Here is an 18,360-nt window from a genome sequence, read left to right as displayed (position 1 = left end):
CAGATTTCCTCAGTGATTATTGTTATATCTCATTGTATTGAAATTATATAACAGATGCGTTTATGATTCATTTACATTTTTATGTAAAACTTTGCTCTCATAAATTGCTATAAAACTATATGCTCATAGTTTTTGTGTATCACTTTTGTGTACTTGCGTGTATTGCTATAAAACACATGCTAATAGTTTTTGTGCAAATAAAACTTACATTTCTTCATTCAAATATTTAGTATAGCCAATAACTACAGTGAGCATAGTTATGTGAATGAAATTAAGCATATAAAACAATTTGTTTTCCAATAAATGTAAGAAAGTTTTAAATAGCAAATTTTCTAGTGTATAAGACGCACTTTTTTTCTTTGAAAATAAGTCGGGAAAAAAAGGAGGTGCATCTTGTATGTCGATACTCAGTTTTTGATTGCATTAATTTCTGGAAATTTCCTCTTTTTTTGGAGTTATGTGATTTTTTTCTTGTTTCCTTGCGATGTGTGGGAATATTACAGTTACGGAGAGCTTAGTAAATGTGCATCTGGCATGAAAACTGCAATTTTTGCGAACGACTTTTAAGTGTGGGAAATTTCAACTGTTTGGTGTTTCTTAAGTTTGTTGGCAAATTATGGTTCAAAAACAATGTTGAAATTGCTGTAACAAAGCATGCAAGCTGGATGCAGGCTTCAAATTTTGAGGTTACACCATCAAGAAGAAGGGGAAGGCCTAACATTTGGAAAGTTTGTGAATGGGTCAAAGCATCTTGGGATGCTGTGAAAACAGAGGCAGAGGTTAAATCATGTATGAAGTGTGGCATTATTAATACACTGAATGGTACAGAGGACAATCTGTTGTATGAGGACTCGAATGCTGATTTAGGAGAGGTTTCAAGTGACTTTTCATTTAGCTATGGTGATGAGTGTTTAGGTTTTGATGAAGAAAATTAAAAGCTCTTCCCCAGATGAATTGTGGGTATAAAGTATTACTTTGCATTTATATTTAAAATACTGTAAATTCATTATAATGAAATGTGTATAAAAAAAGGGGGATGTGCCTTATGCGCCTGCAAATACGGTAATAAAGATATAAAAATATCCATTCACTTAAGAGAAACTTAAATTCATTTCCTGCAAAAATTTTAAAAGATCCTTTTAATATATTTAATGCAGCCTTTTCTTAATTAATAAGAAGTTAATATTGTTAATAACATATTTTATTTATATCGGCAATTCTGTCAATGTATACATGTTTTTCGAATGGCCTTTCATCGAATTTTACAAAATATGACTCGTATTCATAATATAAGTTTACAATGTCTCCTTCAGCCTCATGAAATTAAACAAAATATGCATTATTATTATAAAAAATTATAATGCTATTATATGCATTGAGATGAGCAGTGACTGGCAAGAGTTTTAAAGCTATTTATTAAATTTTAAATTACTTTAAAATTGAAAGAAAGCTCCAAATTTTTAAATAGGTACTAAACATTTTGATGATTGTTTGATTTACTATTTTGAAGCTTTATTATTTATCATTTATACTTTTATTATTTTTGAAACTCGGACGCTTCCAAACATATGAATTTATAATACTTACAATTCAGTAAAAACAAATACAAACTTAAAATTTTAGATTCTAAGCTTTCAAGACAGCTTCTGTACACAAAAGTACTCGCTGTTATACACTCATGTCCATAAATTAAGGATAATGCAAAATCAGGCAAAGGAAAAGTTAGAAGCAAAACAAATTTGACTTATTTGTAAAGCTTATTTATTAAACAAAAGGTAAAGAGCAAAAACAGATGCTATATGTTTGATATTATTAAAAAAATTAGCAATTTTTTTTTCTCCCTGGAGGAAATTACCAAAAAAAAAAAAAAAAAAAAACTTATTTACAAAAAACCAATATTACATGGTTGGTTTGATTGTTAATACATTGTATGTCTCCCAGACGATGCAATACAGTCCGTACAACGCCTAGGCATCTGAGTATCAAATTATCGATCTGATCTTGGGGGATATTACATCACTCAAAAAGCAATGCACTCCGAAGTTCCGGTAGACATGTAGAAGGAGGTTGACGGGCTGCAACTCGTCGGCCAAGCATGTCCCACACGTGTTCTACTGGTTCAAGTCTGGTGAGAATGCTGGCCAGTCTGTACGGGTGATATCCTCCGATTGAAGGCATTCGCTTACGATATTTGCACGGTGAGGACTGGCGTTGTCATCCATAAACAAATTGTGTGCCCATGGCACCCCGAAACAAATGTACATGTTGTTCCAGAATGACGTCCCGATAGATATGGCTTGTCATGATTCCATTTTGAACATGAAGGTCAGTTCTGGAACCCAGAATAATTCCACCCCAAACGAGCACTCCTACACCACTGTAACGGTGTCGTTCAATGATGCTTTCTTGGTGGTAACGAATACCTGGAGCTCTCCATATGAAAGTCCGGCGAGAATCAGACTGCAAGCTAAACCTGGACTCGTCGGAAAACATCACACAAGCCCACTGTTGCGGTGTCCACAGTGCATGCTCTCTACTCCAGGCTAACCGCAGGCGACAGTGAGTTGCAGTAAGTGGAACGCATCTGACAGGTCTACGAACATATAAACCAATCTGCCCTAAGCGTCTGTACACGGTCTGCCTTGAAATTGTCGTACCAGTGGCTGAAGAGAGCTGACGAGGCAGGTCTCAGGCTGTGCTCCACCTGTTTGTTTTGGCAGTAACTGCCAAATACCGGTCCTTATTCGGCGCTGTAACTCTGGGGCGACCTGTGCTGTAACGTCTACTCACATTACCATCATCTGGGAATCGTTGCCAAAGGCTGGAGATGACACTCTGGGCAATTCCAAGTTTGTCTGATACTTCCAGTTGGGTACGCCCACATTCCAGACGGCCGATAATTCTACCACGTAAAAAATCATCCAAATGCGTCCTTTGTCGGTTATTGCACTGAAATGCTTATAAAGCCCCTGCGAACTATTTGGTTATTGCACTGAAATGCTTATAAAGTGCCTGCGAACAATTTTACTTCTTTGCCTGTATTCGTTATATATCACTTTCTTACATTCTCGTCATTGTGAAGTACCATCGGTGTCATCTGGTTACTTCCTAAAATTTGCATATGATTCTTGAAGATGTGTGTTGTGATGTTACAGGTGATATTTTAGTATATTTTAGAGTTCGATTTCCGCGTGACTCCGAATTATCCTTAATTTATGGACATGAGTGTAGTAGCAACTTTGTTGCAGCATATTTTGGGTGCCCCCATGCTGCACAGACACTATACATTTACCACCCACCAACCTTTTTGAGATTAACTGTTATAGTAGCACCTTTCTTTTCAATTGTTGCAGGGAGATGAGTTTGCACTATCTCTAAAAAATACATTAAATGGAAAATTTACTTGTGAATTTTTAATTATAATTACTGCATATTTAAACAGAAAGTCAATTAATTAAAAACCATAACATTTTTGCGATGCAACTATCACACGGAGGACGAGTCCAAGGATTTTCAAGTTCTCTTTCCCTACGATCAGCTTCTTGAAAGAACTTTTCGGCTTGCAGCATATTTTGGGTGCCCCCATGATGCACAGACACTATGCATTTACAACCCCCGAACCTTTTCCGAGATTCGAACCCGAGTGCTTTGGTACGGCAGTCGGCCTGATCGAGCGGTAAAATATAATGTAAAAGAACAAAGCTTTACTTAATTCAGCTCAATTACTGACAAGTGGATAGATAACAAACTAAGTAACAATACATCATAAAAATTAAATAGCAGAACAAATGAGGATTAAACATCATTTTAAGAATAAAAAAAAGTTAGACATTTTAAATAACATTTTAAACATTTGCGATCAGATAAAACTGCTATTTTATGTTGTCTTCTAATTCATTTAAAGTCTTCTTGACATAACAGGTTCATACACTAAATATATTACTCTTCCTTCATGCATTGGGATATCTTTCCAGATGCTAATATCTACCTGCTTTATTTCTTCTGGGATGGTCACATATGCATTTAGTAGCACTATGCACTATTCATGGAAGTCTGGTCTTATTTTATTCGATTTTTTGAATAATTAAGATTTGACTCAGGCTGAGAGCTACGGGTGCTGGGTGTGACTTAATTTGGCAGATTTCATATTATACGTAATGTAAGTTATCAAGATATTTTGTAAATGATGATGTACATAAAAATATATTTATAAATGTTGACTTATGTAAAATAACCTATGATAACTTCAGGGATTTAAATGCCCCCCTTTTTTTTTTCACTTACCCAACTGTACTCTTCGGCTAGCGTGTCCGACATCACTTCAAAATATTTGTTACGATTACTATTAATATGTTTACGTTAGTCTCCTTTAACATTAATATGTTTCAATTCATTGACCTAAATAAATAAATATATAAATAAAAATTGACTTTAATCTATAAATGCATAACCAACAAGATTTCTTATTCTATCATTTAAGAAAATTATTTCAACTTCACAGAACACTCAAGAAATCTAACTTTCCTCAAAATAAAATGCAAATGTAATGGAAACTTATTTATAAAATCATAACGTTTTCATTGCTTTGAGTTCCATATTTGTATTTTAGTACATTTTATGCAGTTAGTTTTTATATAAAGAAAATAAGATAATACTGAAATAGAAAATTTCATTTAAGCAAAAACGTAACAGAAATTACTTTATAAAATGAAAATGTGTGCAAAAAGTAAACAAAATAAAATAAAAAAAAAAAACTATTAGGATTAATGTAAAATATTATTTTACAATACCACAGGAGCTATGTTGTTGAGAAACATTCTCTCTAAAAATTGAAGTTCTAATTCAGTTTTTAATTGGAATATATTTAATTCTGAATTTTTCGGTTGATTGCACAGTTAGGAGTTTTCAGCAACTCCACCTTTTCTTGCAATATTTGTAATCTAGATAAAGAATTTAAATTTTTTAAGATTAGATGTTGAAGTTCTGCGGAAGAGAAAAGGTCAGGGTATTACATATTTAATTCAGAAGTCAAACAACAAAAATCAGCGTTATATTTACAAAATTTTCACAGTAAACAGTCACTGTGAAAATTTTGTAAATATAACGCTGATTTTTGTTGTTTGACTTCTGAATTAGTATTTATTCGGCGTGTTATTGTGTCTTTATTACATAATTATTCTAAAAACCTGAAAACAGAACACTTTTAAAAAATTGACTATTGGCAAATTCAGAAAGTTACTGTTAAAAAATTTCCAGCTGCGGTAAGATAGATTTCCCACAAAGCAGGTTTAGGATTTGCTAGATTTGGCGAGAAATCACCCATTTGGCAACATCTTTCAGCGAAATTGGCAATATGCCGTAGACGGATGGAGAACCATTTAGAACGAATTCTTACTAGTTTGACTTAGAATGTTCTCGAATGCATGCTAAAAGCTATATAAACCCTGCCTGTATGCGGAGTAGCAGTAGTATCTCGAGTCTATCGAGTTGATTTTCAGTCTAGTATTGAGTTGATTGGGGAGTGCGTAGAGAGAGTCTCTTAATGTATCGCGAGTTAGTGCATCATCGAGTCTTATCTTGGAGTGTGTTGAGCTCCAAGAACGATTGAACTGAGTCAGAAGCTGTATTCTAGTGCTTATTGTGGAGTGCATCGCGAGTTGTAGCGTCGAGAATCTCGACAGTACGTCGAGTTCTGAGAAGACTGAACCTAGTCGGGAGCTGTACTCTAGCACTTTGCTGTGAAGCTGTCTTCACTGTTACAGCCTAAAGGCTCTGTTGCTGATTGTTTCAATGTGCTTGTCGCAGTTTTTGGACGACTGTAAACATGTTTTTGGAGATGTCCTGAATAATACTGGCAAATACATTGTGTGTTTATTAAGTGTCATCGTTAATCACTCCAAATTGCATGAACCTGTACAGGAATGCAACAGTACGAAACCTTTATTGGGTCTTTCTGATGAGCCTGCTTTTGGAGTATTAGTCCTCAGATTTGCAGTGAGGACTAGCTAAAACAGATGCAGAAAATTCTGGTTGAAAATATTTTCCTTGTGTGCACTCTGGTAGCAATGGCAAGCATAGCTCTGCTAGCTTTTTTACTATAGTACTTTTTTACTGTTTTTTACTTGTTTACTTTTTTTACTCATCTGAAGAATCGGAGAATTTAAATCGCTGGTGGTTTTTTTTTTTGTTTTTGTTTTTTTGTTGTTTCCGCACCAAATTCTGCACTTTTCGATGTCTGAAAACTTCATAGCCAACTTTAACTTTTCTATGCCTTTTTCACTGAAAATTTTAAATTTCCGTTATCACTCATAAACAATAATTTAACATAAAGCAAAAAGAATGAATTAAATAATCGTTTAATGTTAGATTAAACATCTAAATGTTCTAGCAGCATTTATTTGCTCATGTATAATTATCGAAATATTTGATGTAAAATTAAATTAACAGTCATGGCTACATTATTTTATAAAATTCTGCAAATTTCAGATATTTTGCAACAATTTATTCAATAAATAAATCAAATAGAATTTTTATGGTTTCGAATTGTAGGATTATACTATTTCATTATTTTTCCACTGCAAAATTAAGGTGACCGAATAGATTTTGAGAGCATCAAATTTGTATAAAAAAATGCAGTTAAATGTTAAAGCAAATATATATTATATCCTGATATGATTGTTAATTTTTGAATTTTTTAATACATGCATTCCTATTTTTAAACAACTAGTCTGGTAATTAAAATAATGTTAAGATTCAAAAACCAAACTACCAACTCGTACTAATAATTTATGGATAAAAGTACTAAAAATGGAGATGTTACTATATTTTAAAAATATTTTGGTACTGATGTCATTCATAACAGCATTTTCCATGTTCTATTCAGCTTTCTAAATTATACAGTGAGAAAAATGAGCAACAAGAACACATAATTATAGAAAATATCATACTTGTCGATGCAAAAATTTAGAGAACCCGGTGAAATTGCCAAAGTTCTCAATAATCTGGGGCTTGATGTGATGCAATCATTTTGTTCAGTTTGATTCATTTTTTCATATTACATATGTCATTTATCCATATCAGCCCAAAACCAAGAATTTGGCACCGTTTGTACACCTTCATCAAATTCAGCAATGTAAAAGAAACTCTTGAAAAGCTAAAATAATTATTTTAGGTATTTTAGGTAAATTTAAAATAGATCAAGTCTTAAAATAAATAAAAAAGCACTATTTCATTCAAAATATTTCAGGTTCAAAGCATAAGTTTAGAGAAGAACAATTTACAAATAGATTTGAGTTTTAATACAATTTATTCCTGTGTTCTTATTAAATACGCATTACTGTTCTTTTTTAATCGATACAGATTTAAGTTTTGGTAGAGGGATAATTTTTTTTTACTTTGGTGTAATAAAGGCGTTTCTTCGAAAACATAAATTGGAAGAAATATTCTTGATGAATACTTACAAAATAATCTCTCTCTCTCTTTATTTATTTATTTATTTATTTTTAAATCTTAAATGATCATAAACAGCGTTTTTGTTAAAAATGCTATCTGTAAAATTTTCTTTAGTAAACACCAGCAAAATGGAAACTGCCCTAACATAATTAGAATTTTATTTATTTTATTAATGTATGTATAATGATGTATCTAAGTATGAAATCAATTAAAAATCAGCTTGCCATTTAAAAAAAAGCCTTGCTTTTATCAATTAACCCAAGTACATTTAGAAACAAATTTAATTGGTTTAATTATTCAGAGACTACTTTTAAGGAATGACTATATAGAAAATATTTCATATGAAATAAAGTTGCAACACTTAACTAATAGGATCACGTTCATTATTCTTTGCAGAACTTTATTGACATAGCTAATTTTATCTGCATATACATGTTTATGAATTAAATGTATATTCAACTGAGTAAAAGGAAATAATTATTTAATTTAAATTTTGTATATTTTGCTCTTTAAACAACCTGTTATTAGTAGTATATTCTGAGGCAGGAAAATGATGTTCTATTTTTATTGCATTGCATGATTATTTTCGTGTTATTTAAAAAAACATTAGCAAGCCTTGTGAAAACATAATCGAGTATATTTAGTTATCAATTAAATAAATTACATCATCAATTAAATAAATTACACAGACATCAGAAGTATGCAACCTGATAATGTAATGAAAGTATGTAGCATTTATGAAAAATTGTGGCTCGAATTGAAAGAACAGGAAATTTCTACAAATATTCTCATATTTAGAGTTGATTTTGGACTGACATCACTTTCATGAATTATTAGTTTTTTCTTCTTGATTGGTATGATGTCTCTTTCATCACTTGAGTATTCGTGATACAATTCTGCTTCAATAGATGATAAATTAGGGGAGATCTCACATCGACTAGACTTCATGATGAAATCCATAATTAACAATTGCCTGTTGTTTTTTTGTCCCCCTAAATCTTTTTAAACATCCGTATATAGATTTAAACACTTACTAAGCTCCCCTTGGAATCGGAGATTTCATTCGACATTTGTGTCATATTGTAAAAAATGATTACCTAATTTTCTTCCCAATTCAAGTCCTACACTGATGACTTTAGCTGTGAATGCAGCTGGTTCAGATTGGTCTTCATCATGTTTATTTGTTTCATGAATCATGTTAACTAACTCATCCTCATTTAGTTCTTCATCAACCATTATTCCTTTAATATATGCTTGAGCTAAATCCTCAAAACCTTCTCCTACTACAGTTTGAGCCAATTTAGTGATCTGAGAATATTCACACTCTAATGGTAATCTATCATTCTCATCTTTAGCAACATCCAGCGTATTGCTTTCCAGCATGCGTTGAGCATTGATTGTTTAATCTGAGTATATGACAGTCCAACACAATCTAAGATTGTAAATTTCTTCCAAGCATCCATAAGAGTAAGATTCATTATTCTCCATTTTTTCTAAAATATACCTAAAGGTTTGTTTGATATACACAATGTTGTAAAAGCCAGAAAATATTACTTGATTCAATGGCTGTAATAAAGAAGTTGTATTTTTTGGGCAAAAAGACTATTTCTACTTTTTTGTGTTGTAAATTTTGAAGATGACCAGGTGCATTATCTATTAAAAGAAGAGTCTTAAAAGGCAATCCTTTTTTACCTAAATAATTTTTGACATCTGGGACAAACATGGTAAGAAATCATTCATTGAACCTTATGGCAGTGACCCGTGCTTTCCTGTTAGGCATCCAATAAAAGGGAAGGTTATTTATATTTGTTCCTTTAAATGAACATGGTGTTTTTGATTTGTTAATAACCAATGGTTTCATTATATAATTGCCTGAAGCATTGCAACAGAAAAAAATTGTATGACTTTTCACTACCTTATGACCACTAGCTGATTTGCAAGGTACAGTCAAAAGTCGTTAATTCGGACACCTATAATCCGGAATGATCTATAATCCGGACCTCAAAGCTAAAAACTTTCTGCGCATGTGCCGCGTTAGCACAGGCGTTTTACGCGAGCGCGTAAGAACTTGACTACTGCGCATATGCGTGTGAGCAAGCGCAGAATACGTTTTCGCCTGCGCGTTTAATGTATAACGGACGGTGTAGGCTAAAATTATCTAATTATCTATTTCAGTTAATGTTAATGATTGCGTTGTTCCTTAATCTTCGAATAGGATCCCGCTTATTATTTTTTGCAGACTGTAAGAGCAATTTTATAAAAGTAAACTTGAACTTTCGATTATGTCAAATAGAATTTCCGATGCTGGAACTTCCAAAGGATCTACAAAACGAAAGTATGTTTCAATGTCCAACAAACAAAAAGTGAAATTGCTGAAAAAAATGGATAAAGACATGAAGAATGTGACAGAGAGGTTAGTGAAAACGAAAAAATTTCCATTGACCAGTTAGTCGGTATTCTCGGCACAGCAATTAACGGGACTTGAACAGCAGAACTCTTTAACTGAAAAGAAATTATGTCTGTTTATAGAATTAAAGAGAAAGTATTAGTATCACATAAAATGAAGCAACTTAAACAACTTACATTGAAAGAAATGTTTAATAAAGTAAACAAATAAATATTAAGCTTTTTTTTTTGTAAATTTTGATACCCTTTAGATCATAATTGTTCTTTATTTCATAAATTACGGTTTCATATTTTTAATTTTAGAATTTCTGCATGCCATCTTACGAGATTTAAACTGATGATCTATAATCCGGAAAAATCGATAATCCGGAATCGCCGAAGTCCCGACGAGTCCGGATTAACGACTTTTGACTGTATTTTTTTTTTTTTTCAGAACAACGTAGACACGTCAGCATTGAAGATCTGATCAGAAATGTAGGAGATCGTGGCAATTGATTTCAGCAAATTTTGCTGAATATTGTTGTTACATTCGAATCAGCAGATGCACTTTCTCCTTTCAATCTTAGATTATGTAAAGAATGCCTTTGTTTAAATATTATTAAATCTCTCAAACTAACCATGACTTGTGGAAAAAGATACCTTTTTTTCATCTGACAAAGTCGATAGTGACCGATTCTTAAGTGCTTTATAAATTTTTAAAGCCTTGTTTCTAATAGCATCAGTATCAATTGGAATCCATTTTAAATTTTCGTCTTCTACCCATATCTAATTCTTTTTCTAGTAGAGTCTTCATTTTTTTTTTAATTGTCCTTATTGTGGCTTCGTTCATGGAGTAAAATTTAGCAACATTTGTTACTCCTTCTCTATTACATAGATGATCTAATATTTTAATTTTTGCTTCTAATTTCATTTTTGATTTTTTTTTAAAAATCGTTTTGGCATTATAATACTTTAAAAAATTTACATAAATTATAAAAAATGCCACAAAAACTATAAATGTTGAAAACTTGCTAGTAAACATTCAGATATGTAGATAAAAATGATGTAATCCTTGCTGCTAAAATACTGATACTGCATTAGTTCGCGTGAACCATATAATTTAAAATTTTACTGTTATGAAATACATATACATACTATTGAGATTCCCCTAACACGGGGAATCCCCATCCTTGTTGTTGCCACCAGTGTTACCAAAGAAATGAGATTAAAAAATGACTTCAAATGTATGTATTTGCATTTATGCAGCAAATACTATTTTACTAAGTTTTTGAAATCTGTTAATTTTTAAACTGTGTAAAACTGAAATCATGTAAAACAAGTAAGTACTGTATAAATCGAGGGATAGGTGTATTTTCACGAGATGTTAATACATCAGAACTTTAAATGTCTGTACATATATACTTGAAGATGAAATCCTGCAAAGTTGACAAATGTTTTTAGGAAAATGAAAATTAAAATGGAAATACAAATTTAAATTTCAATAAATTTGACTTTCTTATCGTCAAGACTGCACTTGCATTGTTTTAGAGTGGAATTCATACAGAAAAGCTTCTAATTTCAGAATTGTCGTGTAGTTTTTGTAGTAAAATATATTCCTGTTTCTAACTTTTCCAGGTCTAATAAAGAATACTGCTTTAACATATGGTTAAATAAAATGAAAAGGCATGATCTTTTGTAGTATTTGTAATAATTTGTCTGTCATGTTACCACAAGTTTTTGTTGGTGTTAATTGTTTTTTATTTTCATTTTTTACTCAGAATTGCAGAATTCCAGGTCTTTAAATTTCTAAAAGATAAGCAACAAAGCATAGTATTTAAGAAAAATTTTTATTATTTGCACTTCAAATGCCGCATATGTCAACTAAGTTTAAAGTTGTATATTTTAATACAGAATTAAAAAGAATTAACACCAACGTGCTGCTAATTTGTGTGTGTCCAGTGAATTAGAGGAAAGACCATTCTTAATGCCCATCAACCATGATTTACCAACAATGCGAGAAACAGGCCATCTTTGGAAATCAGAATTTATTTTAGCAACATAAACGTTATTTATACTAGATTTGCATTTGCTGTCATGTAAGTTTTTGATGGGCTTCTGAAACAAAAGAAAATATTTGTTGGTGGTATGATGAAATAAAATATTTGATACTAATACTCTCCGACTGTCATCTAAAATCACACAATCGTTTCCTTTGTTGAAACAATTTATTGTGAATAGGTTTTCTTTTCCTTTTTTATTTGGACATCTGCAGCTTCATTTAGAGTATGCCCTTCCTCGATGAACTAATGTTCAGTTGTAGTGGGTTCCTGGGCATAGCCTTATCCCAGTGTAGTAAGTTAATACTTTTACGAATGTTAAAGAAATAATGTTGCTGAAGTTCGTAAAAATAAAAATTCGAAGAGCAGTTATGGCAGTGAAATGAAATGAAAGCAATTGTGACATTATAATCAGTAGTAATGGCAGAGTTTGCAGCAAATATAAGATGATGAGTTTTGAAGTTAAAACCTAGAGCTAGTTGGAGTGTGAGCAGCAGAGGCAATCGGGGGCGGAGAGAGAAGAAAAAGCCCTTTTCTTCTTTTTTCTTCCCCCTCTCCTCGAGTATTCAAGGCTGAATGGTTCAGTAGTCAGGTGGTAGGCGGGAGCTTGTTGAACTTCTGTTGGCTGGCAGAGGAGTAATCCTATTGGGTGAAGTGTGATTTACAGTGTGCTACGGGGAAGGCCTAGGCTGTTTTCAATCCATACTCCTTTAGAAGGGTACAAAGACACACATCATTTCCAGGTTCCTGGGTTGTACCTTATCCTGTGTATAGCACGTGAAATACACTGGTGTGCAAAAATTAAGGACGAAGTCGAAAAATTAGCATATCAGCTGAACGAAGAGGCAGAGCGGACAGAAAGACCAATCCCGAGATTAAGTAAGGTGATCTACGGTAGCACTTGCGCAGATATGCAGGTAGACATAATGGGGGAGTGTCTGAGTTGTATAAAGCATGTTCTCGGTGAAAGATCAGTATTTCTGGCAAAGAGATTGCACACCGTATAGCAGTTAAAATCACACTGAGTTGCTGCCTCGGCGAGAAATGGCGAATAATCAATCTGTTAGATGACATCTGGATGCTTTTACCCGAGGTCATTGGGAAGTTGGAGGAAGGCCGCCGTGTGACAAGTGTGGCTGCAGAGATCGGAATTGCTCACAGCATCGTTTCACGACTTTGGAGACAATTTAAAACTACAGGAACAGCTATCCGGGGGTTTAGTAGTGGTCGTTCACGAGGAACCACACCTGCAGATGACCGGTATATTGCCTTACAGGCCAGAAGAAACAGGCGGCAGACAGCGGGAGAAATCGCTAGACACACGACGCAGGCGACTGGACGACAGATATCGCGTTTTACCGTGGCCAGAAGACTGCAGGGTGGTGGTCTGTTTGCACGACGCCCTGTACGGTGTGTACCTCTAACGCCTGCCCATCGGAGAAGGCGTTCTCTGTGGTGCCGGGAACACCGGAATTGGAGAAACAATGAATGGGGACGAGTACTCTTTACAGATGAGAGCAGATTCAGTCTGAGTAGCGATTCTCATCGCATACTCATCTGGAGAGAGCGGGGAAGCCGCAATAATCGATCGAACATCATTGAAAGGGACAGGTATGGAGGTGGCGGTGTTAACTTCCGAAGGTTTAGCAAGACGGATGTTGTCTGTTTTTGGTTAAAAGTATAAATTGTTAGTGTAACTAACTGTGCGTTCTGTGTCTGGGTGTGAGATGTTAATGTAAAACTGAGTAGCGTAGTGATCAGCTAGTGACTCAGCTTTCTCAGTTTCTGTGTATGTGATCCCAGAGGGGCCATTAAGGGGCAGAATATTTGTGTAGCATCTATTATATCTAGAAGCAGCTTTCCATATACATGATCATCAGTAGAGAGTGATTCTAAATATCTAGACCATTTGTTTTGTGCGTGTACTGACTTCCTGATTCAGCCGATTTAAAATTCTCTTAACTTCTGGGCATCTGGTCCTCTGCCATATTTTTCTAGCTCTCTTTCTGTTAGCTAAAAGTTCTCTAATAGCAGGATCTCTGGCCCTACCAGTCAACGGGACCGCCTTGCTATTTTTCAGAGCACGGTTAAGTGTGCTAGTAAAATCTTCGATAACTGCGTCTAACTCGTCTTCACTGTGTATCGCGGGTAACGGGTACTGAGTGTTGTTTAGAGCTACCCAGTTCATAATAAAGGCTCTTTTGTGTGATGTACTATAGCTACTGATATTCACCTCCATTAAAACAGGGTTATAATCAGAGAATACTTCACGTAATCTTTCTATCCTTGATGGTTGATAAATATTTTTTAGCAGGAAAAATTCAATAATGCTTGCAGATCTATAGCATGTTGGGTAGGAGGGAGCTACAACAGTAAAGTTGGCCGTTGAGGCAAATTGATTAACAATGTGACCATTTGAATTATCATTTCTGCAGTTCCGATTTTTGTGGTGTGAGTTAAAGTCTCTACCTATGATAATTTTATTGTTTAGTTTGGATATAGCCATTAAATCGGCGAAAAATCCTTCTGTGGTTTACGGTTGAGTAACTAGATCGAGACGAACGTGATTGGTTGTAGAGTGTGTGGTATGATTATGATAGCTACCGCCTTCATGGCCGAAAGCTGTTGAACTGTGATTACAAAGTGAGAGATGGAGCGCTTAAGGATCCTCGTTAAGCGCTCCATCTCTCACTTATTTCAATTTTTTCCACCAGCATTTTTTGTGATTGGTTGAAATTCTTTCTTGTCTTCAATCCATACTAATTTAAAGGGATGGCTGAGTGAATGAGGGGCTAGAGGACATGATGGACAAATTAAATTAAGCCTGCTTCAATATTAATTAGTGATGCGATAGGAATAAAAATTTTAATTTTCCCAATTTTTGGTGCTAAGCTAGGCAATTAGGTATATTACAATAATTAGTTAAAGAATAATTAATTAGTTTTTTGGGTCTTTTTTAAACTGGTGTAAAGGCCCTTATTTTCGTGAGCCCGTCGTAATCGCAAAAATCAAAGCTTTGCGAAATACTTTTTTTCCCCCCCCAACTTTACTTAAGTACTTTTAAAATTTTTCAACTTTCTGTTCTGTTCATATAAAATTCGTGAAATTTTCAACTCGCGAAATCACCGATATATTCATTTTTGTGAAAATTACGGCCTGCAAAAATAAGGGCCTTTACAGTAATTAAACGTTTATCAAAAACCTTTATTGTATGTCTCTGAGGATGGTTTTAGGCCTTTTCCTGTGTTCTTCGGATTTGATATGATTTAAAATTGGTATTGTGGACTTGTTTGCCCTGGTTATATCATTGTAGAATTTTTGACTGGAGGAACAACTTTTGGTTGTGGTGGTGTAGGTAAATTTTGACTTGAAGTGCTTCGTTGATTTACAGTGTTAACTGCATTCTGGACATAATTAGTATCGTTTTCAGGGTCCAGAGGACGAAATATATTTTTCATGGCAATGAAATTTGATGCATCTCTAAGAATTACAGTTTTTTAAAATCTGTTTTACACGGGAACCGATTGTCCGATTTTGATGCGGTTTCCTGCATTCAATAGCAATTTCATGCTCCACAAATTTTATATCTGCATCTCAAATAGGATGCAAGTTGTAGGAAAATGCTTTTGAAAGCAGCAAGCCGCATCAAAATCACACGACTCGAAAGTTAATGATCCATTTTGATGCGTTTTGCTGCTTTCAACTGCAAATGCATGCCCCATCATTTTGATATAAGTTTTATGTCTGTATCTCAATTAGGGCGTAATTTCGCCGGGTTGTCTGTCTATACCAGGGTTTCTTAAACTGGAGTCGCTGGACTTGCAGCAGGGGGTTGCCTAGAATTTTAGCAGTTTTGATATTTCTTTAATTTATTATAATACTTTTACAATTACCAAATATTTTTACATAATACAATACATCTTAAAATAGATATGGCAATACAGACAAAGAAAAAAAAATGAATCCGTTTCGACGCCTTCATTTTATAATAGAAACGTTCATTTTTCTTGCTTTGCACGTGACGCTGTCATTTCATCTGTTACTTATTTAAAATGTTCACATTGTTCTATGTCTTAAAATTAGAAATTAAATGTAGTGACCTAAAACTGCAAGTGTACAAAAGAAAAAATTGACAGTTTCACTCACACATGTGTCGGATTTGCGCAGTACTTATTGGGTTCCACAGAATTTTTGTAAATACAGTCAAAAGTAGTTAATCCGGACTCGTCGGGACTTTGGCGATTCCGGATTATAGATCATCAGTTTAAATCTGGTAAGATGGCATGAAGAAATTATACAATTAAAAATATGAAACCGTTATTTATGAAATAAAGAACAATTATGATCTAAAGGGTATCAAAATTTACAAAAAAAAGCTTAATATTTATTTGTTTACTTTATTAAACATTTCTTTCAACAAGCACATGCGTAAAGCATACATTAAGCATAGTCGAAATTAGAAAATTGCAACCAGAAAACTATTTGATGTGTACTTGTGGTATTTATAATGACAAGGAATTTGATTTAAATCATATCAAAGACGGAATACATCGAGATGAAATACTACATTTAGTAAGGAATTATAAGCCGAATAAAATAAAAACATTTGCCCTGAAGATAAGGATAGTGCTGACAAATCAACTTCCAGTTCATTGCGCGCTGCGATGTCCCCCCCGCAGAGCAGCATGAAATTGATAAACAGATTTCGGAATGGTTAAGAAACAAAGGATATGCCTTTTTCCATTTTTTGCAGCAATTCCACTTTTTGTTTAATGGACTTCGAAACATACTTTTGCTTTGTAGATCCTGTACATATTAGTAAATATATATCGGAAATTTTGTTTGACATAATCGAAAGTTCAAGCTTACTTTTATAAAATTGCTCTAACAGTCTGCAAAAAATAATAAGCCTGATCCAATTCGAAGATTAAGGAACAACGCAATCTGCAACATTAACTGAATTAGATAATTTTAGCTCAGCTTATACCGTCTGTTATACGTTAAACGCGCATGCGTAAACGTATTATGCGCATGTGCACAGGCAAAGTCACAGCCGTAAAGGTCTTATGAGCACACGTAAACGCGACGTATGCGCAGAAAGTTTGTAGCTTTGAGGTCCGGATTATAGATCATTCCGGAGTATGGGTGTCTGAATTAATGACTTTTTGACTGTATTATGGCGTCCTGGGAATCGCAAAAAATTCTCAGTGGTAATAAGGTATTGCAACTGAAAAATATACTATACGTATGTATGCCTTATAGGCTTACCATCCTCGTGGTTAGAATTAGCGTTTGAATTATCCGAGATTTCATGTTGTTTTCTTTTTATATTTAACTTAAAATTATCATTAAAAGCATTAGCAAGGCTATCTAAGGGTTTTTTTAGCATACTGAGATATTTAAAAACACACTTACCCTTAAGGGGCTCCAGTACTTTCAATGTATCACAGTTTGCTTTTGCCGTAAGAGGTGTATGCTGGTCCATGTCCGATGCGACTCGTACAGCATCCAATTGTTGCTTGAGGAGACGAGTATTCTCAATCTTAGCTTCTAAGGGGATGATTTGAGTATGGAACGAGTTAAGAGAAGATTAAGAGACATATCCTAAAATAATATGTCCAATTGTATCAAAATATTAGCAGTTTACAGCTATAAGGTGAATTATTCAGTATAATGATTTTTTAATGTTGACACTGATGGCAAATTGCTGCTAGAAATTCTGTGGTTTAGAGATATATAATCGTCCAGAATATAATATTTCATCACAATTATTCTTTTTCAAAGTAAAAAAATAAAATTTACAATAAAGCTTAGAACTAACATGAAAACTAATAGATAGTTCTTGTAACTATGCAATACATCTGGATTTATATCATAAAAATATTTTTCAATAAATAATAGATCAATAAATAAGTATCTTAATATTTTATTCATACTTACAAGCCAGATGATGGGTAACAGGTATAAGAACACACCTCTATTTTCCATGCAATGCAGAAAAATACATAGTAGCTTCATCTGCCAAACGGTCTAGTACATTTATGCAGCATTGTTGTCTAACAAGACTCCAGGTAACTCGAGAATCATGGGAATATTCCAAGTAAACACCACTTTCCCATTGAAATTTTTAAATTTCAGTCACTTAAATCTAATATCCATACATAATTTACATAATCTTACCACATAAAAGATTAATCATTATTATAATTAAAAGATTTACTTCAAAAGATATTTTACAAATAGATATTTTAGATAGGAGAAAAACATATTTATTATATATGCCTTGTACAATGACTAGAACTTTAAGCACTTAAGTGTAACTAAGCAGATGGAACAAATAAATATAATACTGGTTTTTGAGTAAATGGAATCTAATTTCAAATTTTTAAACAAAGTAAGGGGGGTATCAAAGTATCAATATACGACAATTCCAATAATGAGTATAAGGATGGTACCTTACTCTAGA

General features: G+C 33.5%; 1 protein-coding gene across 2 annotated transcripts in view; it reads right to left on the bottom strand.

Moving 5' to 3' along the window:
* The window catches only part of LOC146995471 (uncharacterized), a 108,855-nt gene extending 90,868 nt beyond the window's left edge, over positions 1-17,987 (bottom strand). The window contains exons 1-2 of one of the 2 annotated variants that reach the window (XM_085824002.1): positions 17,310-17,987; positions 6,948-7,153 (exon numbers count right to left, since the gene is read on the bottom strand). In XM_085824002.1, the coding sequence (XP_085680128.1) occupies positions 6,948-7,045 (98 nt within the window). In that variant the 5' untranslated portion in view covers positions 7,046-7,153; positions 17,310-17,987. The remainder of the gene's footprint in view (positions 1-6,947; positions 7,154-17,309) is intronic. The other variant, XR_015043074.1, reaches the window with a different exon arrangement.
* Positions 17,988-18,360: the final 373 nt, after the last annotated feature.

This window comes from Stegodyphus dumicola, chromosome 9 (genome assembly GCF_044657685.1).
Source record: "Stegodyphus dumicola isolate Sdum_Otavi_A_Nest chromosome 9, ASM4465768v1".
In the NCBI taxonomy this organism is placed as follows: Eukaryota; Metazoa; Arthropoda; class Arachnida; order Araneae; family Eresidae; genus Stegodyphus; species Stegodyphus dumicola.
The sequence above is the reverse complement of the archived record's forward strand: the minus strand, read 5'-3'. Positions and strand labels throughout refer to the sequence as shown.